Source organism: Polypterus senegalus, chromosome 11 (assembly GCF_016835505.1).
Source record: "Polypterus senegalus isolate Bchr_013 chromosome 11, ASM1683550v1, whole genome shotgun sequence".
NCBI lineage: Eukaryota > Metazoa > Chordata > Cladistia > Polypteriformes > Polypteridae > Polypterus > Polypterus senegalus.
The window spans coordinates 86780266-86807883 of record NC_053164.1 but is presented as its reverse complement, the minus strand read 5'-3'; the positions used below and the strand labels follow the sequence as shown (position 1 = coordinate 86807883).

The 27618-nt window shown below is 38.4% G+C and overlaps 2 protein-coding genes across 5 annotated transcripts; both read left to right on the top strand.

Annotated features, from left to right (window-relative positions):
- Window positions 1–908: 908 nt before the first annotated feature.
- Window positions 909–4285, top strand: rbm4.3 (RNA binding motif protein 4.3). 2 transcript variants are annotated; one of them, XM_039769192.1, is made up of 4 exons: window positions 909–1001; window positions 1789–2210; window positions 2545–3212; window positions 3739–4285. In XM_039769192.1, exons 2-3 carry the CDS (start codon window positions 1799–1801, stop codon window positions 3186–3188), a joined length of 1056 nt encoding a protein of 351 aa, XP_039625126.1. In that variant the 5' UTR covers window positions 909–1001; window positions 1789–1798; the 3' UTR covers window positions 3189–3212; window positions 3739–4285. The 2 variants fall into 2 exon arrangements, with proteins under 2 accessions (XP_039625126.1, XP_039625125.1); XM_039769191.1 differs by having other exon boundaries at window positions 2545–4285.
- Window positions 4286–10865: 6580 nt separating this feature from the next.
- On the top strand, window positions 10866–27561 carry LOC120539271 (RNA-binding protein 4.1-like). Of its 3 annotated transcripts, XM_039769189.1 has the most exons (4): window positions 10867–10960; window positions 14605–15025; window positions 15604–16482; window positions 16797–17725. In XM_039769189.1, exons 2-3 carry the CDS (start codon window positions 14614–14616, stop codon window positions 16455–16457), a joined length of 1266 nt encoding a protein of 421 aa, XP_039625123.1. In that variant the 5' UTR covers window positions 10867–10960; window positions 14605–14613; the 3' UTR covers window positions 16458–16482; window positions 16797–17725. The 3 variants fall into 3 exon arrangements, with proteins under 3 accessions (XP_039625124.1, XP_039625123.1, XP_039625122.1); XM_039769190.1 differs by lacking the exons at window positions 15604–16482; window positions 16797–17725 and adding an exon at window positions 27444–27561 and having other exon boundaries at window positions 10866–10960; XM_039769188.1 differs by having other exon boundaries at window positions 15604–17725.
- The last annotated feature ends 57 nt before the right edge of the window (window positions 27562–27618 follow it).

Below are 27618 nucleotides of genomic sequence, written 5' to 3'. Positions count from 1 at the left end.
CCACATGTTGCCTAGACTGAGCATATACATATGGTCTATTTTTGTAATTGTTATAGCTAGAAAGGGTGGACAGTTATGGGAGGAGACATCATACAAAATAATGGAGCAGGCAAGGAAGGAATGAAGGAGGTCTTACAAAATCATTGGTTAAAAGTCTGTCAGAGTCATGGTTAGGAAGGTCCCATTCACCCTAACATGCATTGAAGTTATAATGGAAAATGAATATAAAAAATACGAACACATACATAATAAGATTGCCATGCATATTTATTTGGTTGTATGTTGAAACGATCTAATAACAAATACAACTAACAGTGTTGTATTAGGAAAAATATAGAAAAATACGTCCAACATAGCATTGCACTACTCCATTTTCTATAAGTCAGCAAATATATATACACATTTGTTTGATAAGAGGTTGTGTATTCCACCGTCCTGGCTTTGGATCTCGCGTCCTTTCGTTGTCCGTGTTATGTCTGCACGTTCTCTCCGCGTGTAATTAGGGTTTTCTTCCATATCCCCAAAGAGATTTATTGGTAGTTCCAGGCTTGCCCCGAATGAATGAGGGGAACCCTACCATTAACCGGTACATCGTTCAGAGTTTTTACTACTTGAAACTCTGCATTATATAAAAAAGATGTGTTAACGGTACATATTACGTACACGTGTTATACTTTTAAATAAGATGCTCTCTACCCATTCTTTATTAAACGAGAAAACTTACAGCGCGTTCATGACGATACCTTCCGGTATGCCTATAATTGGCTGATTATATATCTAGACTGGCACTTCCCTTAACCAACTACAAACAACCTATTTTACATATTCTTTAGACCAATGAGTGTTTCGAGTTGTTACACGAGGTGCTCTAATGGACCAATAGATGCACGGCGGCTGGTGGAGGATGGGCGGAGTGAGGTGCGTGTCTGCAGTGGATTAAAGCAGCCATCTTTTCGTTGTTGACTGGTGCTGGAGAAAGGACAATCGTTTGGTTGTGTGAGGTGAGGGGTGTTTTTTATTTTAAGGAGGATAACTGAAGTTATTATTACTTTCGCATGAAAATCGTTGACAGGACTAGCGTCTTTTTTGTGGTTTGAACGTATTTATATGTGTTTTAGAGACGATGAATTCATGGAAGACACTTTCCCGTAGTAAAGAAATGGCATGGCGTGTGACTAAGGGCGTATTTTGTAATTTTGTTGTCATTACTCCTTTCTGTTCGCGAATGTATAATGTGTACGTGAATTGTTTATAATGTGACTTTTGAACTGTGTCGATTTTCATTTTGCCTGCCATTTAAAGTAACTGCGCATGTGATGCAATTTTTTTTTTTTTAACCGTGTTGATTGACGCTATATGTATGAAAGTTAGTATGCCATTTTATCATTGAGTAATAGTTTTTTATATTGTATCGTGTTTTCGTGATTATTATTTTGAAGATCGAAAAGGTTGTGCCTCGTGTGTCGTGTGTGTTTTTTGTTGTTGGTTTTTTTTTTAATTGACCATTTTCCCGACACTGCAGTAATGGCGCCCGCGAGCCCGCCAATTCAGTGTTTCTGGAGGGTACTCTCACGGCGGGGGAAATGTCGGTTTTAATATGTAATCGTGCCTATGATCGTAAACTTGCCCAAGGTTGATGAGAATGCAGTGTGCAACCATAGTTAATCATCCGTAAATATCTGTTAGAATGTTCAGGATTTTTTTGTGCATTTTGCGGCGGTAAATTGAGATGCCTTTATGTTTAAAGATCGTAAAGTTTGTCCTTTTTGCCTTTTTTAACACATGCAGGTTGTACGAGATGGTGAAGATATTCATTGGGAACCTTCCTCGGGAGGCAACTTCCGAGGAGATCCAATCATTGTTTTCCCAATATGGAGAAGTGACGGAATGCGCGATAATCAAGAATTACGGGTTCGTTCACATGAAGGACCGAAAAAGCGCAAATGAAGCGATTCGCAATCTACATCTATACAAGCTACATGGCACTGCAATTAATGTCGAGGCAAGCAGAAACAAGAGCCAGGGTGCCACCAAGCTTCACGTGGCAAACATCGACAAGTCATGCACCAGCCAGGATCTTCGGGCCCTGTTTGAAGACTACGGGACGGTCACAGAATGCGACATCGTGAAGAACTACGCCTTTGTGCACATGGCAAATTCCGACGAGGCCATGGATGCGATCAAAGCACTAGACAACAGCGAGTTTCAAGGTGAAATGGGCCTCTGGTAGTGGCGGGTGACCATTTTGAAAGCGTTTTCGTTATCCCCTCGTTGTACCACAAATAGCTTAAGTACATTGGGCTAAAGGGAAGGATGGCCGGTGTTTTAACGTTGCGCGATCGGTAAATGGTGGTGGTGGTAGTCACATCTTATGCGCACTATTAATGAGCTCACGATTTTATCCTGTCTCTAGACCTAATACTGCGGTTTAATGTGTTTTGTAAATTGGGGTGTTATTGTAAGTATGCGTAACTATAAAACTGTAGCTGGAAGCCATTTCAAGTTAGTCGGAAGGCCAAAATTAACTCTCTATTTCTTTTAAAGGAAAACGGATTCACGTACAGCTCTCCACCAGTCGTCAGCGTACTGAAGAGGATGATGGCTATTACCAAGGAGGTCCTCCAGGGAGGGAGGGGTTTTGGCCCCCAAAATGGCCCGGTGAGCGCCCAAATCATGGGCCTCCGGGCTTTTATGGTCCTGGCAGATTTAATCACCCGCCACCATATCCACATCCACCCCCACCGCCTCCTCCCCCACGTCCTAGACCAGCCATGTACATGGAGCGCTCATCCTATGATGATAGAAATCATGCTGGGGTGGTGGATTACTATGAGAAATACAGGGCTCGTCCTTACGGCATCACCTCCTATGAGGAGAGGCGGATGGCACCACTGCCCCCACCTCCGCCTCCCCCTCCCTCCATGATGAGAGACCGCTTATCTACATCAGCTCTTGATCCTTATGAGCGTCGCCCCCTACCACCTCCACCAGCATCTGCTTCGTTTTATCCACGTGACCGCAGTCCAATTCGCAGACCACCTCCAGTCCCTGCGCCGCCCGTGGGTAATGGGTATGCATACGAACGCACACGTCTGTCCCCTGTGTCCTCGCTGTCCAGAGGCTCGATGTACGACATGTCGCGACCAAGGGAACCTTTTGCGGAGCGACCATCACGATTTTCGTACTAATTCCAAGCAGCATGAACTGGAAAGGTGAGAATTGGAAGCTACCTGCTCTTTTTCCTCCTCGTTATTTATGTCCATAAAGGGTGATCTGGTGTTGACCATTGTGTACTTTTAACCGAAAAGCAATACTCTAATTCGTGTTTTGACTTAAATGTTTAAACAAAGCTGCCAAAACAGGTCCTAATTTCAGCGTGGATATTGCTATATGGGCTTTTTTTTCTGAAAGGCTGCTCACCTGGAGATCTTGCATGTCTCTCTCCGACCTGATGGTGACTGATTTGAGTCCATGATGCTTTAAACAAGCTTGTTTGGTATTTTGTTTTTTAAAGCAATTGTCCTGGGTGCCCATCATAATATTGAGCACTGTTAGGATATGTTTCGGAGTGTGCTTGTCAAAAAAAAAATAATCATGAAGTGCACTTGTGGGTCAAACTTAATTGGACACCCTACACTGTCAGGTCTTGGAGTGAGTCTGAAATTTGATGCGCTTTATATATTAAAATCGTTTCACCCTGTAAGAAGTTGATTTGAATTTGATTTGCTCTCTTTTCAGGTTTATATTTACCGCACCAAGATCCTCGTTTCCTGATGCACGCGGCGCAGTATCACCCATTGTTTGAGGCAGATCGCGTACCGCCTGCGACTAACAGGAAGAATTGCGCAGACATCTCGTCGTTCATAAACGTTTTTAATATCGTTCTCGTTCTTCAAAAGTGTGACCAATGTTTTATTTTGTTTGTTTTATATACTGTTTGTTCACTATACCAGTGCAATTTGAGTTTCTTTGGAGGCTTGTTGGCGGTGCATTTTTACCTCTGCAGATACTCAAAGCGGTGATTCAAAACTTTACATTTAGCCATTGTATTCCCATTGGAGCAGGTAATGGAGAGCTGCTGCGGTCTGTTTGCCTTAAATCGTTTTACTTTGAAGACTGAAATTTAAAATGACGCGACTGACCGCCCTTCTAGTCAAACGTACGTTTTTAATTTATTTGCGATGCTGTACAAAGCGTTTTTTTTTTTTTGTTTTGTTTTTTATTGCAGGGTGGGAAGTTTAGTACTTAGAAATCAAATTAGTCCTCTACAGGCAGAATACTGAAAGGAGAAATTTTTTTTTTTTGTTAGCATTCTAGATAAACAGACTTGGCAAATGTATTTTTTTTATTGTTAATGAATGCTATTTTTTAAAATCTAATAAACCTCTCTGATCCTACCTGGCTTGTCTGTCTGTCTTTTTATGGGATTTGGTTTAATGTTCTCTGCAGTTTTAAAGTTTGCACTGTGGGGGTAATATTTAGACTCCTGAATGAATTCCATGACAAAGAATGATGTGATGAAGAGGGTCCTGCTTGACCAGTTGCAGGACAAATAATCTGGTAAGAATCCCCATTTCCCCAGCCACTTTCGTGGCTTTCATTGGCGAAATGTGATACGGACTATCCAAAATAAGATACTGATTTTTCTAACCATGGTGCCCCGGACCACTCCAGTCCCATACGATGTGCTGTGTGGGCAATTTTGGACAGCATATACGGTTTCCCAAGGTAACGGAATGCAGACATTGGGTTTCTGTATTTGAAATGAGATGTTAACTCAGTGTTATCAATAGAGCACACTGAAGAGCTTGAGGTGTAGAATGGTGTAACTGCACATTTTTAAAGTGCATTCATTCTTGGAGTGTTGGTAGCGCGGCACGAAATGTCGCTGTCCCAGTTGGTGGATTGACAGTGATACTTCAGCCTACTGCACCAAGGTCAAAATGTGCAAAGTAGTGCATCAAAACTTAAGAACACCCTTTTCGGCGTGGCTTTGAACAGTAAGAGCGAACTTGAGCAAAGTTAAAAATCTAATGGGAATTTAAGCGGCACAAGGAGTGTCTGCGAGTTTTTCAGCCGAGGCGAGGTGGCGAAACGCACGTTACTAATGGCTTAATTTTTAAGTACATAACGTTATTGCTTTTTACGTGGGATATTGCAGGTTATGGTTCAAGTGTTTCCAAGTTACCGAATTAAAACAAAACATTGACAAGATGAGTTCGTTAAATTCACTTTATGCACCGCGTTGCAAACGAATGGCATCACATCCCAAGTTTTTAAATAGCGACGTGTTTTGGATTAGTAATTATGCTTTAAATTTAAAGATTAGTTTCTTTAAACATTTAGGAAGTTAAATTTACATTGACCTTCTCATACGACGATTTTGATTACGCTTCCTTCCCTTATGGCCTATAGGTTGCAACCTGTATTTCTATTGAATTTAAAGATTAGTTTCTTTAAACATTTAGGAAGTTAAATTTACATTGACCTTCTCATACGACGATTTTGATTACGCTTCCTTCCCTTATGGCCTATAGGTTGCAACCTGTATTTCTATTGGTCAGCTTACGATATAGCGTCACGTGGGCGGTGCAAACCACCAATACTGCCAAAGAGGTTGGCGGTTGCGACGCCATTTTGTTAGAAGGACGCGTCAGTTTTTAGTTAGGTAAGTAATGGTTGCTGTTCAATTCTAATAACTTCGTTATTTCGAGGGAGTAATGAAGTTCCACTGTGTCGTGTTAGCTTAATTTTAAATGAAACTTTTTTTTCCTTTCCCGACCCTTGGTTTGTTTATAGGCTAATCGGTAGTTGCAAAGAAAATGTTTCGCGTCATCTTTTGTGGCCTAAACATGCTCTTCGGGAGTCTGTATGTATTAGGCCATAATTTACTGTCTAATGATAAAGAGATTGAATCAAGGGATTAGAGCGTCTATTACATCTTTTTAAACTCCAAAATAAGGCATCTTTATACTTAGACAGGATTTTAAAGAAATATTAAAGTTTAACATAGTAATTCAGTTTATCTATTCAATTAATTTGTAATGTTAAGCAATTGAGTGCGAGAGAGAGCTTTCTTGGACACTTTAGACAGCGGGTTGACGGAAACGAGTTATCAAACTGAGTTTTCTCCATGTAGAGGCTTATGTTTGTATGTTAAACTCTTATTAATCGAAATGAGTTATCGGCAGTTCAGGTTGTTACAAAGCGAGCCAATGTGACGGTTAAGTTGCTTTCTTCGTGTGGAGTAAATGAAACAATTGCTCCTTCGTAATTCGTAAAACCTGTGTGGTTTGTTTCGTAATCAGACGTCTGCAACGTCTCGACATTTTGTTTGCCCAATATTATAAAAGTACAATACAAACAATAGATTGCAATACATAGGCATTTCGGTGCACATTTGGTGGTACAACATAAGTTTTTGAAGACGGATGTGAAATAAATCCTTCCGCCTTAGATTGTTGTACAAGGTTAGTGAAGTAATTTACGTCTATTTTCCAACTAGACGGAGTAGTGAATATTGCAGTAATGATGAATTGAGAGCTAGCGGCAATCAAAACGTTCGGTTTTTGAGTTAAGATGCGTTATGGTTCCAGATTGGTGTACTTAATTTAAAAGGGAAAGAGACTGTCGACTTGAGGTTTCGGCTTCCTTGTGTCTACTCCGGTGGCGGTTGGTTGATTTGTGATTGACGTTTAGGTGTACTTCCCATGTGCACCTTTAGAGATTTAGTCCGTCCCCCACCCCCACACAACAAGATGGCCCAATTTGGCATTTCTACCATAGCACAAGCTATATGAGAGGGCCGTGCGATGGACTGGAGCACTGTTCAGAGCTGCCAGAATTGGTTACGCTGCGTAACCCTACCAGCCACTATGTTTGAATTCAGATGGCTACAAATATGTTAAGCGTCTGCTTTCACAAAGTTAGGAGAAAAATGGTCTGTTTAAGTATTATACAAATATTTGGGTCCTATTAACATAGTTGCAAAAGAATGGAAGTGTGTAACATATTTACTATTAAAACAATTTGATATCGCAGTGCATAGACAGAAACGCAGATCTGGATTCCACAAATGACACTTTAGTTTCCAGACGTCAGAAATTAAAATATCCAAAAAGATTAAATTCTTTGACTGGCTTGCAATTTGACTGCGTTTTAAATTTTCACTTGTATCTTTTCCTCATTAGTTTTTTAATATGTGATAGTAAAGCTTTAATGGTGAATAACAGTTCATAAATTTTGAAATTATTAAAATAGAGCTGCAAGTAATTTTATTTGTATAAAATAGAATATCGGAACTTACACCATGTTATGTTTTGTTAATTTTAATGTTATTTTTTTAATATACCTGCTAAAACCATGTAATATAAAAAGTACAACATGGTTTTTATCTTGCTTAAAGTTCTACAGAAAGATTGATTTCACATTACTGTACTTTAAGAGTGAAAGGAGTGGATATTTTGGATTCTACAGTTTTGCAAATGTATGCTTGTAATATTGCAACATTTTCTCGGAGGCAATAATTTACTCTCCCAAGTAACTTTAATGTGCATCTTTGAGTTTGGGGAAAAACAAGTTTCTGTCTGACATCGCTGCTTGATTACACCAAAGCAATAAAAATGCTGTAATTAAAGGCAAAAAAGGCCATTAAGTGGGTTATCACCTCTCAAATATGAGCTACCAGACTTAATTTTACTTTTTTTATTTTTTTTAAACTGAGGAGAGGGTATTGTGTCAAAACTAAGAAAATCATAGTATACTGTATCAATGTTATCTCAATTATTTCACTAATAGCTGCCATTTTAAAAGGTCATCATTTGAAATTTGCCACTTAAGCACTTGTGTTTTTCATGTAATGTAAAGTAGGGCTGTCAACTTAGCCAAAAAGTTTGGTCTAATTATGCACGTAAAAATATGTATATATTCAAATGTAGGCTGAAAATACGGAGTACTTGGTGCATATTTGTACTGTATGATATTTTTAACATTTTGCAAATTTGATATACATAGTTTTAATGTTAGATTTTTTTTTTTTTTAAACTTGGCATTTGCCTTCTTCAGTAGACTTAAACTATGTCAGAAATTGTGATCTTCGCTGTAAGGGAACCACCAGATCCTTTGACTGAGGCAAACAAGCATTTAAGTAGTATTTTATGGTCCTGGCAGATTTAATAACCCGCCACCATATCCACATCCGCCCCTAACCCCCCCCGTCCTAGACCAGCCATGTACATGGAGCGCTCATCATATGATGATAGAAATCATGCTGGGGTGGTGGATTACTATGAGAAATACAGGGCTCGTCCTTACAGCATCACCTCCTATGAGGAGAGGCGGATGGCACCACTGCCTCCGCCTCCCCCTCCCTCCATGATGAGATACCGCTTATCTACATCAGCTCTTGATCCTTATGAGCGTCGCCCCCTACCACCTCCACCAGCATCTGCTTCGTTTTATCCACGTGACCGCAGTCCAATTCGCAGACCACCTCCAGTCCCTGCGCCGCCCGTGGGCAATGGGTATGCATACGAACGCACGCGTCTGTCCCCTGTTTCCTCGCTGTCCAGAGGCTCGATGTACGACATGTCGCGACCAAGGGAACCTTTTGCGGAGCGACCATCACGATTTTCGTACTAATTCCAAGCAGCATGAACTGGAAAGGTGAGAATTAGAAGCTACCTGCTCTTTTTCCTCCACGTTATTTATGTCCATAAAGGGTGATCTGGTGTTGACCATTGTGTACTTTTAACCGAAAAGCAATACTCTAATTCGTGTTTTGACTTAAATGTTTAAACAAAGCTGCCAAAGCAGGTCCTAATTTCAGCGTGGATATTGCTATATGGGCTTTTTTTTCTGAAAGGCTGCTCACCTGGAGATCTTGCATGTCTCTCTCTTCTAACCGGATGGTGACTGATTTGAGTCCATTATGCTTTAAACAAGTTTGTTTGGTATTTTGTTTTTTAAAGTAATTGTCCTGGGTGCTCATCATAAAATTGAGCACTGTTAGGATATGTTTCGGAGTGTGCTTGTCAAAAAAAAAAAAAATCATGAAGTGCACTTGTGGGTCAAACTTAATTGGACACCCTACACTGTCAGGTCTTGGAGTGAGCCTGAAATTTGATGCGCTTTATATATTAAAATCGTTTCACCCTGTAAGAAGTTGATTTGAATTTGATTTGCTCTCTTTTCAGGTTTATATTTACCGCACCAAGATCCTCGTTTCCTGATGCACGCCGCGCAGTATCACCCATTGTTTGAGGCAGGTCGCATACCGCCTGCGACTAACAGGAAGAATTGCGCAGACATCTCGTCGTTCATAAACGTTTTTAATACCGTTCTCGTTCTTCAAAAGTGTGACTAATGTTTTATTTTGTTTGTTTTATATACTGTTTGTTCACTATACCAGTCCAATTTGAGTTTCTTTGGAGGCTTGTTGGCGGTGCATTTTTGCCTCTGCAGATACTCAAAGCGATGATTCAAAACTTTACATTTAGCCACTGTATTCCCATTTTACTTTGAAGACTGAAATTTAAAATGACGCGACTGACCGCCCTTCTAGCCAAACGTACGTTTTTAATTTATTTGCGATGCTGTACAAAGCGTTTTTTTGGTTGTTTTTTTTTATTGCAGGGTGGGAAGTTTAGTACTTAGAAATCAAATTAGTCTTCTACAGGCAGAATACTGAGAGGAGAAATGTTTTTTTGGTTTTTTTTTTAGCATTTTAGATGAACAGACTTGGCAAATGTATTTTTTTATTGTTAATGAATGCTATTTTTTAAAATCTAATAAACATCTCTGATCCTACCTGGCTTGTCTGTCTGTCTTTTTATGGGATTTGGTTTAATGTTCTCTGCAGTTTTAAAGTTTGCACTGTGGGGGTAATATTTAGACTCCTGACTGAATTCAATGACAAAGAATGATGTGATGAAGAGGGTCCTGCTTGACCAGTTGCAGGACAAATAGTCTGGTAAAAATCCCAATTTTCCCAGCCTCTTTAGTGGCTTTCATGGGTGAAATGTGATATTGACTATCCAAAATAAGATACTGATTTTTCTAACCATGGTGCCCCGGACCACTCCAGTCCCATACGATGTGCTGTGTGGGCAATTTTGGACGGCATATACGGTTTCCCAAGGTAACGGAATGCAGACATTGGGTTTCTGTATTTGAAATGAGATGTTAACTCAGTGTTATCAATAGAGCACACTGAAGAGCTTGAGGTGTAGAATGGTGTAACTGCACATTTTTAAAGTGCATTCATTCTTGGAGTGTTGGTAGCGCGGCACGAAATGTCGCTGTCCCAGTTGGTGGATTGACAGTGATACTTCAGCCTACTGCACCAAGGTCAAAATGTGCAAAGTAGTGCATCAAAACTTAAGAACACCCTTTTCGGCGTGGCTTTGAACAGTAAGAGCGAACTTGAGCAAAGTTAAAAATCTAATGGGAATTTAAGCGGCACAAGGAGTGTCTGCGAGTTTTTCAGCCGAGGCGAGGTGGCGAAACGCACGTTACTAATGGCTTAATTTTTAAGTACATATATAACGTTATTGCTTTTTACGTGGGATATTGCAGGTTATGGTTCAAGTGTTTCCAAGTTACCGAATTAAAACAAAACATTGACAAGATGAGTTCGTTAAATTCACTTTATGCACCGCGTTGCAAACGAATGGCATCACATCCCAAGTTTTTAAATAGCGACGTGTTTTGGATTAGTAATTATGCTTTAAATTTAAAGATTAGTTTCTTTAAACATTTAGGAAGTTAAATTTACATTGACCTTCTCATACGACGATTTTGATTACGCTTCCTTCCCTTATGGCCTATAGGTTGCAACCTGTATTTCTATTGGTCAGCTTACGATATAGCGTCACGTGGGCGGTGCAAACCACCAATACTGCCAAAGAGGTTGGCGGTTGCGACGCCATTTTGTTAGAAGGACGCGTCAGTTTTTAGTTAGGTAAGTAATGGTTGCTGTTCAATTCTAATAACTTCGTTATTTCGAGGGAGTAATGAAGTTCCACTGTGTCGTGTTAGCTTAATTTTAAATGAAACTTTTTTTTCCTTTCCCGACCCTTGGTTTGTTTATAGGCTAATCGGTAGTTGCAAAGAAAATGTTTCGCGTCATCTTTTGTGGCCTAAACATGCTCTTCGGGAGTCTGTATGTATTAGGCCATAATTTACTGTCTAATGATAAAGAGATTGAATCAAGGGATTAGAGCGTCTATTACATCTTTTTAAACTCCAAAATAAGGCATCTTTATACTTAGACAGGATTTTAAAGAAATATTAAAGTTTAACATAGTAATTCAGTTTATCTATTCAATTAATTTGTAATGTTAAGCAATTGAGTGCGAGAGAGAGCTTTCTTGGACACTTTAGACAGCGGGTTGACGGAAACGAGTTATCAAACTGAGTTTTCTCCATGTAGAGGCTTATGTTTGTATGTTAAACTCTTATTAATCGAAATGAGTTATCGGCAGTTCAGGTTGTTACAAAGCGAGCCAATGTGACGGTTAAGTTGCTTTCTTCGTGTGGAGTAAATGAAACAATTGCTCCTTCGTAATTCGTGAAACCTGTGTGGTTTGTTTCGTAATCAGACGTCTGCAACGTCTCGATATTTTGTTTGCCCAATATTATAAAAGTACAATACAAACAATAGATTGCAATACATAGGCATTTCGGTGCACATTTGGTGGTACAACAGATAAGTTTTTGAAGACGGATGTGAAATAAATCCTTTCGCCTTAGATTGTTGTACAAGGTTAGTGAAGTAATTTACGTCCATTTTCCAACTAGACGGAGTAGTGAATATTGCAGTAATGATGAATTGAGAGCTAGCGGCAATCAAAACGTTCGGTTTTTGAGTTAAGATGCGTTATGGTTCCAGATTAGTGTACTTAATTTAAAAGGGAAAGAGACTGTCGACTTGAGGTTTCGGCTTCCTTGTGTCTACTCCGGTGGCGGTTGGTTGATTTGTGATTGACGTTTAGGTGTACTTCCCATGTGCACCTTTAGAGATTTAGTCCGTCCCCCACCCCCACACAACAAGATGGCCCAATTTGGCATTTCTACCATAGCACAAGGTATATGAGAGGGCCCTGCGATGGACTGGAGCACTGTTCAGAGCTGCCAGAATTGGTTACGCTGCGTAACCCAACCAGCCACTATGTTTGAATTCAGATGGCTACAAATATGTTAAGCGTCTGCTTTCACAAAGTTAGGAGAAAAATGGTCTGTTTAAGTATTATACAAATATTTGGGTCCTATTAACATAGTTGCAAAAGAATGGAAGTGTGTAACATATTTACAATTAAAACAATTTGATATCGCAGTGCATAGACAGAAACGCAGATCTGGATTCCACAAATGACACTTTAGTTTCCAGACGTCAGAAATTAAAATATCCAAAAAGATTAAATTCTTTGACTGGCTTGCAATTTGACTGCGTTTTAAATTTTCACTTGTATCTTTTCCTCATTAGTTTTTTAATATGTGATAGTAAAGCTTTAATGTTGAATAACAGTTCATAAATTTTGAAATTATTAAAATGGAGCTGCAAGTAATTTTATTTGTATAAAATAGAATATCGGAACTTACACCATGTTATGTTTTGTTAATTTTAATGTTATTTTTTTAATATACCTGCTAAAACCATGTAATATAAAAAGTACAACATGGTTTTTATCTTGCTTAAAGTTCTACAGAAAGATTGATTTCACATTACTGTACTTTAAGAGTGAAAGGAGTGGATATTTTGGATACTACAGTTTTGCAAATGTATGCTTGTAATATTACAACATTTTCTCCATCCATCCATCCATCCATTTTCTAACCCGCTGAATCCGAATAGGGTCACGGGGGTCCGCTGGAGCCAATCCCAGCCAACACAGGGCACAAGGCAGGAACCAATCCTGGGCAGGGTGCCAACCCACCGCAGTACAACATTTTCTCGGAGGCAATAATGATTTACTCTCCCAAGTAACTTTAAAAATGTGCATCTTTGAGTTTGGGGAAAAACAAGTTTCTGTCTGACATCGCTGCTTGTTTACACCAAAGCAATAAAAATACTGTAATTTTAAAAAAAAAAAAGGCAAAAAAGGCCATTAAGTGTATGTATGTATATATATATATATAGTGTGTGTGTGTGTGTGTGTGTATATATATATATATATATATATATATATATATATATATATATATATAGTGTGTGTGTATATATGTATGTATATATATATATATATATATATATATATATATATATATATATATATATATATATATATATATATATATATATATATATATATATATATATATATATATATATATATATATATATATATATATATATAGCATATATATATATATATATATATATATATATATATATATATATATAATATATATATATATATATATATATATATATATATATATATATATAGCATATATATATATATATATAGTATATATATATATAGTATGTATATGTGTATATATATATAGTATATAGCTGCCATTTTAAAAGGTCATGATTTGAAATTTGCCACTTAAGCACTTGTTGTTTTTCATGTAATGTAAAGTAGGGCTGTCAACTTAGCCAAAAAGTTTGGTCTAATTATGCATGTAAAAATATGTATATATTCAAATGTACGCTGAAAATACAGAGTACTTGGTGCATATTTGTACTGTATGATATTTTTTTTAACATTTTGCAAATGTGATTTACATAGTTTAATGTTAGATTTTTTTTTTTTTTTTAACTTGGCATTTGCCTTCTTCAGTAGACTTAAACTATGTCAGAAATTGTGACCTTCCCTGTAAGGGAACCACCAGAACCCTTGACCTAAGTCTAAATACTTAAATGCTTGTATACCTCAGTCAAGGATAACTTGTCTGACATTGTAACCTGTTCCCCTTTGGGCCTTAGATTTTTATTTGTTATTAGTTATAGAAGTGTATTCATATATGCAATAAGAGATGTGTATAGTAACTTGCTCGTAGTAGCCACAAATCCTCCCATTGTATCCCCTATGAGGTTCCTGCTAGATGGTGCAGAGCAGAGTTGCTTGTTTTTTCTTGTATTTTGGATTGATGTACAAAACATTTCACCCACTCTTGCGTTGTGGCCACTTTGATAGCTCTGCTAATCTTCCCTTATCAAGGGGAGCAGTTTTTATCTCAAAACATGATTTCCCAAACAAGCACCTCTCTCACAAAGTTGCTAAGCTGTTATGCAAACCTGCATAAGAAGAAATGGGATGTGTACAATAATTTTACATACAAACTTTTACATGATTAAATGCTAATTGCTTAAATATCACATAGGTTGAAGCTGTGTCTTAATTATACCTTTGTCTATCGATTAGGCATCTGTACCAAAGTGTTATTTGATTTTGGCTAGTCAGTCACAGGCCTGTAAGGTACATCCATTTACAAAGTCTGTGTATTTCTGCATACATATGACAGTTACATTTGTGAAGAATTCTGTGAAAATGGGTCAAGGCTACCCATTCCATGAGTAGTGGTTACTGACTGAATATTTGTTAAAAAATACCTTTAAGTACATTAAATATTTGACAGCTGCCATTGTTTTTACAGGTTGTCACCATGGTTAAACTCTTTGTTGGAAACCTGGCACAAGCCACAACATCTGATGACCTCAGGTCCCTTTTCTCTCAATATGGGAGAGTGACTGAATGTGATATTGTCAAAAACTTTGGCTTTGTTCATATGGAGGATAAGGAGAGTGCAGAGGAGGCCATCCGCAATTTGCACAAATATGAGCTGAATGGTCAGCCCATGAATGTCGAGATTGGCCTTAGCAAAGCCAAAGCAGCCACAAAATTGCATGTGGGCAACATCAGCAGCAGCTGTACTAACCAAGAGCTGCGAGACAAGTTTGAAGAATATGGACCTGTGGTAGAATGTGATATTGTGAGACATTATGCTTTTGTGCACATGGAAAATCCAGATGACGCCATGGAGGCAATCAAGGGACTTCACAACACAGATTTTCAAGGTGAAATAATAGCATTATCCTGGTTTTTTTGCAATAAGAATTAAGCAGGTAACATTTTTGCATGTTGCATTCATGAATTCCAAAAAGTATGCAGTACATCTTAATAACAGCTTACAAAAGGGCAACCTTTTACACACAGGTAAGTTTGGTTTTATCAGGTGTGAGTTACAGTACATTTATGCAATCTTTTTATCCCTGTTTTAATATGTACTGTCTAATTCAGGGGTGCCCATTTAATAAAGCTGTGGTGCATGCCATTAAGATGGTGAAGTTTACATCTTTAACAGTGCCTTCTCCGGTTTAGCTAAACATTGTCCATTTTGTTTTCCTCTAATAAGGAAAGTAAGTTATTATTCAAGATTTGAAGCTGTCTTGCATAGTTCTAATTTTGTTGTGGGGATGCGCTATTTCTTGCCTCTTTATTATTAGCGCAGGAAGGCAGAACAGGTAAAGAATAAATAACTGCAGAGTATATGTGATGCTTTATTAGTAAAGGATCAGTATTTTTATTGAGGTAACTTGAATAATTTACTACAGTATGGTCCAAAGCAAATGTTTTGCGTCTTTTTCTTTTTAAGGAAAACTGATGAGCGTGCAACTTTCAACCAGCCGTCTTCGAATCGCACCGGGAATGGGAGAGAAGACGGGTTGTTACGTGTGCGGGAAAGAGGGCCACTGGTCAAAAGAGTGCCCTACGTCTAAAAATGGCTCATATTCTGAAGGTCCCATGCGCCCTGAGGGCAGTGGGTTTGGTGGTGTGAGGTATAATGCTGGTGGAGGCAGGGGTTTCGGCAGAGATCTTTCTGGTGGCCCAGGCTTCAGTGGTGGTTCAAGCTACAACGGTGGTCCTGGGCTAGGCATGGGCATGGGCATGGGCTTTGGTAGTGGCCCTGTTATGAACAGGGGTATGGGCTATAACAGTCCCATTGGATATGGACGAAATTCACCCTATGATGGCAATAGTAGTTTCAGTGTCAACAAGGGGTTTAGTGTACAGATGGGGTATGGAAACCCCGGCATCAAAGGATACACAGAGTCTCCTTCTGGATTAGAAGATCGAAACCAGTCAAATGTAATTGATTTTTATGAGAAGTATAGGGCCCGTCCCTATGGGATTACCCCATTTGAGGAAAGAAAGGCAAGTTCTCTCCCCTCTTCTGCTTCAGCCCAATCCTCTTCTCTGTTGAGAGATCGCCTGTCATCACCTGCCCTTGACCCATTTGATCGTCGACCTCTGCCAACACCAGCAGTACCACCAGCTTCGTGCTACACTCGAGATCGCAGTCCTGTGCGCAGGGCTGCCCCCATGGCTGAGGGTTATGCGTACGAACGTTCTCGTCTGTCCCCAGCGTCCACCCTCAACAGAAGCACGCAGTTTGACATGACGCGATCAAGGGACCTCCACGCGGATCGTCCACACTTCGGTTATTAAACAAAAATACCACATTTACATAAAGGTGAGAGCCAAAAATAAACTTAAACTGTTGAATGTACATGGAGCCAGAATTGTAGAATTGACATAACAAGCTTGAGTGGGCATGGGTGGTGGTTGTTGAGGTGGGAAGAATGTGGGTGGCAAATTTTGATTAAACGAGTATATCTGGAAGATCAAAATTACCAAGTTGCACCTGTTTTTGGTGATGATATAACACTACATGCGCATTATATTCGGGTACGGGTAAAGTTGAATCAATGCTTAAAACGGTTCATAGTCTGACACACCGTTGGGTCCTGTAAACCGCTGATACGTTTTGATTTGCTCTCTTTTCAGGTTTATATATACCGCGGGAAGAGATCTTCGTGTCTCCTGGTGCACATGGCGCAAAAACATGCGGATCGCGTTATGTCTGTGATGCTAACGGGATGAACAGTAGCGCGGACTTAACTTGTGGGTTCTAAACCACCTAATAGTCTCGATTTTGTGCTCCCCCACCCCTCCTTTTTTAGTATTTGACCAATTTTTGTCTTGTGTATTTAAAATTTAAAAAAGTGTATATACAGTCAATTTTGTCGGATAATTACTGTTGGTGTTTTTTACTTTTACATTGTTACAGATAAGATGAAATACACAAAACCCTACCAGGTTTCCACTTTCAATTTGTTAGCCCAGTCCCTCAATCCCTACCTCAGGCTGACAAGATCCTAATAAACCCCTAGGCTCCAGTGTTTAGTCTTTTGAATAAGAGGACGTTTTTGCCCATACTGGTGTTTGGACACTTGAAAGATAGTGGGCAAAGTGTTTTCTTCTACCAGCTTAGTGTGTGCTGGCATCAACATATTTTTTCATGTTGCTGAAAATAACTTCATCCCATGTATGTTGTGTTTCACAACAGGGTAATGATGGAAGTTTTTTTTTTTTTTTTGGGGTTGAGATTTGAGCTTTTTTTTATTATAAATATATAACTCTTGTTGTTTTTGTTCCTTGGAGTTGATTACATTGCCTCAAAAGAAAAAATTCAGGCAGTTCTTAGTCTACGTTTTTTTTTTTTTTTCCTCTCTCTCTTTCCCACCTAAAGTGTTCTTTAAATTGAAAGTAAAGGATGTGTTGTGCAGTGCACAGTATTGGAGAGTAATATAATAGTAACACTTGATAACCTCCCAAGTTTGACTACTATTAAAAAGAATAACTTTGAAAATTTTATGTTCCTCTCTTATGTACCTTTATCCTTTTTAAAAATAAAGATGTTGTGGAAAATACAATTTTAATGTGGTTGTCTTGATTTGTTTTCTTTAAAAGTCTTGAAGTGTGCAATTATCAATTTTTTACTCACATACCCACACTTAATTTTTAGAAGGCCAGTTAATTGTGGGTAGAGAACACATGTGGGAATAAACTGGACCACCTGATGAAACAATCATACCGGCATGGAGAGAGTGTGCAAATTCCATATAGATGGTGACTAGGCTATGATTCAGACATTTTTTAATGTATTTTTTACCTTCACATAAGTTTCATAATTGAGAATTTCTGATTTTAATTTTTCATGTTCCAACATTTTATTTAAGAACACTTGCCGCCTAATTTGTTTCTCTTTAAATAAATTAAATTTTTTACAGAAGAAACACCGCCTCGAGACGTGTTGAGAAATTGTGTGTGCTACATTACAATGGTTTAATGCTATACATAACAGATTCACACTGTTTTGTTATAGTTCAGGGTTTGTTTTTTTTACATTATTCCTGTATTCTAGTATTCTCACAAATCACAGGTTTAATTTAAATTTGTCCTTAAATGGTACTTTGATGGCTTTCATAGCTTCTCACAAATGGACCCATACAGTTAAAGAATATTTTTTAATCTGTTGAAGTGCTGTGTGCAGTTTGGAGAATGCTAAGGTCTTTGGAGAATGATGAAAATGATTGCTTCATCTCATACTTGATTCATCCAGACCTCTGACACTATAAAGGAGTAAATATATTCAGAAAATGAATGAGTGGACATCCTTGTTTTATTTCCTGTAGCAGTAGTTAAAATGATGAATGCATGAGTAATTACATGTTACTTTAAATTATGCAGATTTATTCTAACAAAAGATAAGTTATTTAACTTAATAGGCAAATGTGACCAGAGGATGAAATTTGTTACTCGTGTATTTTATATGCTGAAAATATTGAAGCAACAGAAATGCGCAATCTGCTTATATTGCTTATATTTAAGGAAGATAGGCAGTGCTTTTTGTACAGAAAACATTCCAGAGATATAGCAGATGTTTTTAAAATAACTTGCATGTGAACATAAAAAAAAAGTCTTTTCAGTATTGCTACAATCCTTAAATTGTACTGAAGAGATGCTTCTAGTAGTTTTTGCCTTACATTCTTTTCATCAAAGCCTTTTGCATTTGATAAAAAACACAGTTCATAATGTCAATGTCAGACCTGATTAGCAGATTATTATTGGTGGTGTTTGTGTATAACAGCTGTGGGTTCAAGTTTGGGCAGTATTTTCAGGTAATGATGATTAAAATTGCAGGTATAGTTTTTGGGAAATAAAAGCACTCAAGCGAAACAAATTTACATGGGTCAGGTAACTTTTAAAATAAATAATTATAGGAACACTAACACCAATTCATGCGATTTATAGAGTAATAAAGGACATCTTTGTTTTTATAATTTGCCATAAAATGTATGAATACACATGTGTGATGACATGGTAAGGAGAAACACTGCCGGTATTGGTCTGGGTTACATAAACTTTATTTTTTCTTCTGAAAATTGTTTTGTCATTTAAGTCCTTTTTATAATGGGTAGTGTAATAATTTATGTCTCAAAAGAATAACTTAATTCCAAATATCTTTATAGTTATGTACAACATGCATGTATGGTGCATCATTTTGTTATCAAAATATAAATTGTAACAAGGTGCCTATCTTCCTTATCCAGAATAACACCATCAAGGAAAAGGTATAGAAGAAAGGTTTAATTTTGTAAAACACACAGGAAAAATACACAATGGGAGAACATAAAGAGGAAAACTAAACAGACAAAAATACATACTGTAGCCACTGTGAGTCTGACTATAAAATTATATATAATATATTTGACTCTTTTATTTACCAAGTGCAAAGACTCGCCCACTTCAGGCTACTGCACAGATGTTTATTCAACTCCCATCATTTTCACTCTTGACCATGGCATCTTTTAATTAGGCAATACTAGCCAACCCGCGGCGTAGCATACGCCGCATAATCAGGCCGCTGTTAAAATGATTTTTAAGCACAGAGGAAAAAATAAACATTTGAAAAATCCATAATTTAATAAACCACCAAGAAAAGTAACATTGCAACAATGCATGCTACGAACCAACATACAATTGTCCGTGACTGAAAACCGGAGGAGCGCCGTCGCGCCTTCTCCTTCCAAAGCGAAGGACGGGTTGAACGGCGCCGCTCAGTACGCACTGCCCGCTTATGTGCCCGCCTAACTCCCTACCTGAGTCGCTGTCTGTGTACAGTCCACACGCACCTGTGAGTCACGTTGACTGTTAATTTTCCAAACACCGCCTCAGTCGGTTTCCACATTGATATTTCATTGTTCTTTGCGGTTCCGGCTGCTTTTTTATATATAATCCATCAAGTCACCCGACCGGGGTGGGGTGTGGTGGTTACAAAGGGTAGGGACGTAATCGGTGCGAGCGTATGACCCGAAAGCACTGGGAATTTCTCGTTCGTGGGGAACAATTGCAAGCCACGGTCTCCATCACGAATGGGGTTCAATGGCTTACGCACGGCTCCCCGCGCCGGGTAGACACATGTTAATCCATTCAGTGTAGCGCGCGTGCAGTACCGGACATACAAGTACATCACAGACCTGTTAATGCTCAATCTCACGTGGCTGAAAGCCACTTGTCCGTCTAAGAATTTGGACGCCGACCGCTGTTGGGTCGTGTAACTATTTCGCAGGTGGGAGTCTCGTTCGTTTTCAGAAATAACCAGCCAAATCTCTCCACCAACTAAGAACTGCCATGCACCACCACACAGAATCGAGAAAGAGCTATCAATCTGTCAATCCTCTCTGTGTCCGGGCCGGGTGAGGTTTCCTGTGTTGAGTCAAATGAAGCGAAAGGCTTCACACCTGGTGGTGCCCTTCCGTCAATTCCTTTAAGTTTCAGCTTTGTAACCATACTCCTCCCTGAACCCAAAGACTTTGGTTACCCGGTTGGCTGCCCTGTTGCGGTGCCTGCATTGGTGAAGCAGGTGAGACGGTAATGAAACAGAGGCACAGGGCTTATTGGTTTGTAAAGACTGCTTCCTTCATTGGGTTTTAACCAATGCACGGAACGAACCAACACACAATCGTCCGTGTGGCGCGGAGGGTGGAACGGGAGGAGAGGAGAAGGACATCCACTCCGCTGCCTCCGTCATGGTACTTTGCTGATTTCTCGTTCAGTATCTACTGCTTGCTCATGTGCCCACCTTCAACTCGTCACTCGAGTCGTTGTCGTCTTTGTACAGTCCAGATGCACCTGTGACTCACGTAGACTTTTCATTGCTCTGTGCGGTTTTGGCTGCCTTTCTATATATAATCCACCAAGACACCCAACCACGGTAGTAGCGAGGTGGGAGGGGGGTGTGTACAAAGTGCAGGAGCATCTAAGAAGACGCATGTTTGTCGCGGATGCGAATCGCTGTATGTAGCGTTTAAAACAGTTTGCCAGGGTGCACGCGGTCGTCCGTCGTAACCGAAAACTCGTTTTTTAAAGACTGCTTACTTTATTGTGTTTTAACCTCAGCTGTAAAGGAATGTTGGATATCTCCTGGATACCCCTCGCAAACCATTTTACACGCTGCATATGGCGATTCACCTCCGCGAGAAACATGCCTCTAACAGTCAGCGTGGGTCAGAGCTGCATGTTGCCTCTACGACAGACGAATATAAATGACGCAATTTTTTCTGTGTCGTCGCGTCTGAGTTGGTGGGCGTAGCTCTGCGAAGTTGTCGTCGTATCCAATGGTCTTGGAGTTGGTGGGCGTGGCTCCTTCCTTCGTGCGCCATAGGTGTTTAACTTGTCGGTGGCTTAGTGAATCCACGCCCCTTCCCGCGTGCTTTCCATGGTCGTCTTGCCTTAATGAATTATATATATAGATAGATAGAGTTTAACACCTTGAGATCAGAGGTAGGTCTGTAAAGTCTTGCACTACTTAGCCACAGGTTCCGGAGCTTGTGGTTTAACTTAACAGGATGCAGCTTAGCAAAGTACAGGGTGGGCCATTTATATGGATACACCTTAATAAAATGGGAATGGTTGGTGATATTAACTTCCTGTTTGTGGCACATTAGTATATGTGAGGGGGAAAACTTTTCAAGATGGGTGGTGACCATGGTGGCCATTTGGAAGTTGGCCATTTTGGATCCAACTTTTGTTTTTTCAATAGGAAGAGGGTCATGTGACACATCAAACTTATTGGGAATTTCACAAGAAAAACAATGGTGTGCTTGGTTTTAACGTAACTTTATTCTTTCATGAGTTGTTTACAAGTTTCTCTTTGTTTACAGCCATTGACATGTCGCAGAGGTTAACACGTGAGGAGCGGATAGAAATTGTGTTAATGTCTGGTGAACGCAGTAACCGGGTCATTGCAGCAGATTTCAATGAAAGACACCCTATGAGACCAGCCATCTCCCATGCTACAGTTAGCAAACTGCTTGCTAAGTTTTGTGAAACTGGTTCAGTGTTGGATTTGCCAAAATGTGGACGCATGAAAACTGTCACTAATGAAGAAACATCAGTGGCTGTTCTAGCTTCATTCAGCAAGAGCCCACAGCGTAGCACTCGCCGCATGTCACTGGAGAGTGGCATTAGTCGAACATCCCTTCGGCGGATATTAGCTACTCTCAAATGGCACCCTTACAAACTCCAGCTACTGCAGCATCTCAATGAGGATGACCCAGATTGGCGCACTGAATTTGCAGAATGGGCAAAACAAAAATTGGAACAGGACCCTCAGTTTACGCAGAAGATTTTGTTCAGTGATGAGGCAAACTTTTATGTGAATGGTGAAGTTAACAAACAAAACCACCGCTATTGGTCTGACACTAACCCACATTGGATAGATCCCTCCAAGACTGTTGAAACAAAAAAATTGATGGTGTGGTATATGGGGTACAAAGATAGTGGGGCCATTCTTCATCAATGGAAACCTCAAGGCCACTGGATATGCAAAATTGCTACATGATGATGTGTTTCCCTCTTTATGCACTGAAGCTGGCACGTTCCCGGAGTTTTTCCAGCAAGATGGTGCACCACCACATTATGGGTGTCAGGTCCGAGCATTCCTAGATAAACAGGTTCCTGGAAAGTGGATTATCGCGTGGGCCAGTTGAATGGCCCCAAGGTCTCCCGATCTGACCCCCTTAGACTTTTATCTTTGGGGTCATCTGAAGGCAATTGTCTATGCTGTGAAGATACTAGATGTGCAGCACCTGGAACTACAGATACTGGAAGCCTGTGCTAGCATTTCTCCTGCGGTGTTGCTATCAGTGTGTGAAGAGTGGGAGAAGAGGGTTGCATTGACAATCCAACACAATGGGCAGCACATTGAACACATTTTATAAGTGGTCAGAAACTTGTAAATAACTCATGAAAGAATAAAGCTACGTTAAAACCAAGCACACCATTGTTTTTCTTGTGAAATTCCCAATAAGTTTGATGTGTCACATGACCCTCTTCCTATTGAAAAAAACAAAACTTGGATCCAAAATGGTCACCACCCATCTTGAAAAGTTTTCCCCCTCACATATACTAATGTGCCTCAAACAGGAAGTTAATATCACCAACCATTCCCATTTTATTAAGGTGTATCCATATAAATGGCCCACCCTGTATATTCACCTTTCTCAGGGGACCTCCTTTTTAAAAAGAGATGTTCCTACTCCTAGGTTGAGATAATTCACTGCCTTTAAGTTGTTTTACTCTCATGTGAGCTTTATCCTTTGCACAAGGGGATTCAGGGGTACAATGAATTAACCAAGGTCATATTTCCCCTGTGTTACTGCACCTATGTTTTGCTCTTGAAGTGTGATCAGTACATGCAATATAAAATTTGTTCAGCAGCTGTAAAGTGAGAACAGATTTGAAAAATAACAGCATAGGAGATCACAGCAATAACAGTCAAAAACAGGCTGAATTCATAACCAAAATTTAACAAGTGCTAAATTAAAATGTGAAGTTCTCATATACAAGCCAAAAAAAAGGAAAATCCTGATGCCCTAAGTTGGTTTGTCACACGCTAAACACACCCAAGGATTTGTGTAGTGAATCGAAAAACTTGGCAGCACGATAATGTCACATCACTGCATTCAGCCACTATGTAATACAATTGGAGTGCCTTTAACAAAATCAACGTGCACAAAAAGGTAGCAAAGAAATTAAAAATGTAACAAATATACAAAAAAGCAAAAGGAAAATCCCAAATTGTGTAGAAAATAAAAAAAAATTCTGCATGTAAAAAAAAAATGCCCTTGAGTGGTTACATTTCTGCTGCAGTGTTTTGGAAAGTTGAATTGACAGCACATGATTCTGTCTCTTTATTAGGGCCTTGTTGGCCCCTGTCCTGTGCCACTCTTTCAGGCCCAGCTTAACAGACAAACCATAACAAAACATACAGCAAATATCCAACTGAAATGTAAATGAATACAACCAATGTAAAACCAGCTAGATATACAGTAAATTTGTATATAAATAACCAGTAAATATTTTTAATCAAAGTGTCCATAAAAATAATAACTTTTTGCTCACCTCTGATCACCAGCAGGACATTAAAGTATTCACCTCATATGTTGTTCTAATTGATTGTGTTTCTCAGCACAGCAAACCAGAATCAAAAAATACTGACAGAAGAACAGAGTATTAACAGATGAGCTGAGAGCAAGCATGCAGACAGTATGCAATTGCACTTGAGCTATCCACAGAACATTGGACAGTATTTTGTTTACTCTAATTAGAACCAAAAGAAAGTTAATATGCCAACATGCATGGATAAATGCCTAATGTGGAACTGTTTTAGTTTATTGTCTAGAAACTAAAGATAAGCTGTGTATGTTATGATAAAATAGTAATACAACAGATAGGTTAAGGCACATTTCAGACATCTGTTTTATTCTGTTTTGAAGAAGTAAAATTTAAAACTGGTGGAATTAAAAAAAAATGGCATTATCCTAATAAAGAACAATGTAAAATGGCAATTTGCCATAAACAATTTCATTAGGACCAAACTCAGTCTAAAGTTAACTACAAGTGGTTTACTGTTTCATTCTGTTTTCTGTTTAGTTTTGCATCAGCTTACTGTTTATCACTAATGTTTAGTGCTGTCAGTGGACTGGTGTCCAATACAGCCAGGATAGACTTTGCTATCTCATTACCCTGAACTGGATTAAGCAGGTTTCATTATTATTATGTCATCTTTTTGTTGTGAACATCTCCAGTTACTTTTTGACATGCATTTAAATTATTCTAAAAATTATAGTAAATGTACTGATTTGACCTTGAATTAAAGTCTGTTTTTCCTCTAGTGATCCTGTTTGAATCCTTTTTTTAATGTTAAAGTCTCAATTACAGTATTTGCAGTAACATTATAAATGGTTGTCTCTTAATCAGTTATTAAGGAATTCTAGTTAAAGGTCTTACATTAAGTGTGAAGTTTAATACGGTTTAATACTGATATTCAGCTTAAACCTACAGACAGTCATCCATGCATTTCTATTACTAGCTACTGTATGTCCATTTCATGGATATCAGTATTTATTTGTACTGAAGGCATTTGGAAAAGGACTGGAGCCAGCACTGGATAAGGCGTCAGTATATTTCAGGGCATAATTACACACAAACACATCTACACTCGGTAATAACACACAAGAAAACATTTCTGTAGCTGAAGCACCACATGATGCTTTTGTTTTTGATGCACTATAAACCAAGGAATAATGCTTAGAATGATTTTAATGAACTTTGAATACAACCAAAATGTCTAGGTTAGGGGTTCTTAAGCTCAGTCTTGGTGTATCACTGTGGCTAGGGATTTTCATTCTAATCGGGTTCACAAGTAAAGGGTTTAGTCTTGCTTCTAAATTGTTTTAATTAATCAAGCTGCTATTTTACAGCTTTTGCCGCTTTGTGTCAAACAAAATTACAAAATGAATTTTCTAAATTTTTAGGGGAACATAGCAAGCATTTGTGTATGTGATATTAATTGTTCTTTTTCTTACTTTTAAAGATTTTGCTCTTTATTTGTGTTTCTGATTATTTAAGGCTTATTAATTAGAACCCAAGTAAATTCTATACTGAAGTAGCTGCTTCCTTTAATATTCATTGTCCATTGCACTTGTGTCTACACTGTTCATCACTAACTGTCATTATTTGCATACAATTAAAGTAGTAAAGTCCACGGGTAAGGCAAATTAAAAAGAATGTGGTAAAAGAAAGTTGACATATAAAGATGTGACAAAAATATGTCTGAATTTTGTTTACATGTAAATACACTAGAATATTTCTGAATGCAAAATAAAAGATGAAAAAGGCTCCTTAAACAATTTGATCATTCAGAAGTGAAACCAATTGTATGTATTTGTGTAACTGGTTAGAATGAAAACCTGCAGCCACCTTGGTACCCCAAGGTTTACCTTGGGAATCCCTTGTCTAGGTGATGCTGTATTCTGTAAGATCCCAATGTTTGACATAAAAATGGATTCAAGCAGATTGAGTATAATAAAGTTGCAAAATTATTCAACAGACATCATTAATACAATCTTTAGTCACGAGTCAAAATCATCCTATTTGGTTTACATAGATGTTTATTGAAACTCTAATTAAAGAGTTCTATTACATATTAATCCACAGAGGTTCCCCAAATTGTGAAATGTCATTATCGTACATGGTGAACCGAGTTTGAAATTTAAAAAATACTGGATTTTGGCAGCACTTGTTGACAGATCTAGTAATTGATTTCATGTCATAGATATGCTTCTGAACATTGTTTCTTGGGTACCTGCCAAGAATGTCCATGCCCCTTTTATATTGAAGCAGTTCCTTTGGAGTCATCCTACTAAGCATAAGGTGACCACAGTGGTTGCATGTTTTCATTCCAACAATTTTAATTACTAGCTAATTACTGCTTTTAATAGAACAGATGCATTTTGCTTTAACTGACATGCCTTTCAAGACTCAGACTCTTTAATTGTTCCTTCTAAACAGCCGCCAAACAACAAAAAGATGCAAAGCGAGCAAACAAAGTGTCAAACTGAGTTGCAGGAGTACAAATTTTTTACCTTTACTTTTTAATTGAAAGCCCGTTCTTGCTATTAGTAAAGAGTGTTATGTAATTTAGTTACCTCTTATTGCTCTCATTCTGTCACACCAGGCATTTCCAAAACAGTTTTTCTGAAAGCGTTATCAAAATAATTTGAAGACTAGAAAAAATAAGTATTTCTCAGACCTTAAGTTTTTTTTTCAAAAAAAGGAAACAATGTTAATGGATCTTAAAAAGCAAGTTGTTAAAAATTAGAGCATGATAAGCATGTTACATTGGCAACAGTAATTGGTGACTAATTATGAACATGGCAGGAACAAAAAACCTGTAGCCACTGCAGGCCTCCTGGATTTGAGTTTGACACCCCTGTACTATTCTGTTTGGAGTCCCTGTCTTTCAAAGTGGGGAGTGACATAATTTAGATGGAGAACATAATTTTTTAGTCTTTCTTATTTAATGAACACAGAAATTACAATAAAGTAGCTACTCCTGTCATTTGCACCTTTGTCTGTTTTTTATAAACTGACACTATGAAAAGCTTACTGTGGCTAAACTCATGTAATTAACGTATTCTTACTCTGTTTGTAGTCAATGAAATGTATATTTAATATATTGGTGTCAATAAACAGGAGTCTATTTTTCATATTCATCTTTTTATTTCTGTTTTTATTTTATAGTCCTTGACCTCTGTATTACATCCAAATGATGATGACTGAAAATCAGAGAAAACAGGCAATAAATACTGAAGTAAAGCAGTGATTTCAAGAACATTTCCACCTGTGAAATCACTAGCAGGTAACTGCTTATACAGTATAGCAATGACAATGCAAAACCTCAAGATTTGGAAAATGT

Bases quoted from the DNA above. Each gene is read 5' to 3' on its own strand.
- rbm4.3 (XM_039769192.1), top strand. From the start codon at position 1,799: ATGGTGAAGATATTCATTGGGAACCTTCCTCGGGAGGCAACTTCCGAG. The intron at 2,211-2,544 runs GTGAAATGGGCC...TTTCTTTTAAAG, and splicing joins AGACAACAGCGAGTTTCAAG to GAAAACGGATTCACGTACAG.
- LOC120539271 (XM_039769189.1), top strand. From the start codon at position 14,614: ATGGTTAAACTCTTTGTTGGAAACCTGGCACAAGCCACAACATCTGAT. The intron at 15,026-15,603 runs GTGAAATAATAG...TTTCTTTTTAAG, and splicing joins TCACAACACAGATTTTCAAG to GAAAACTGATGAGCGTGCAA.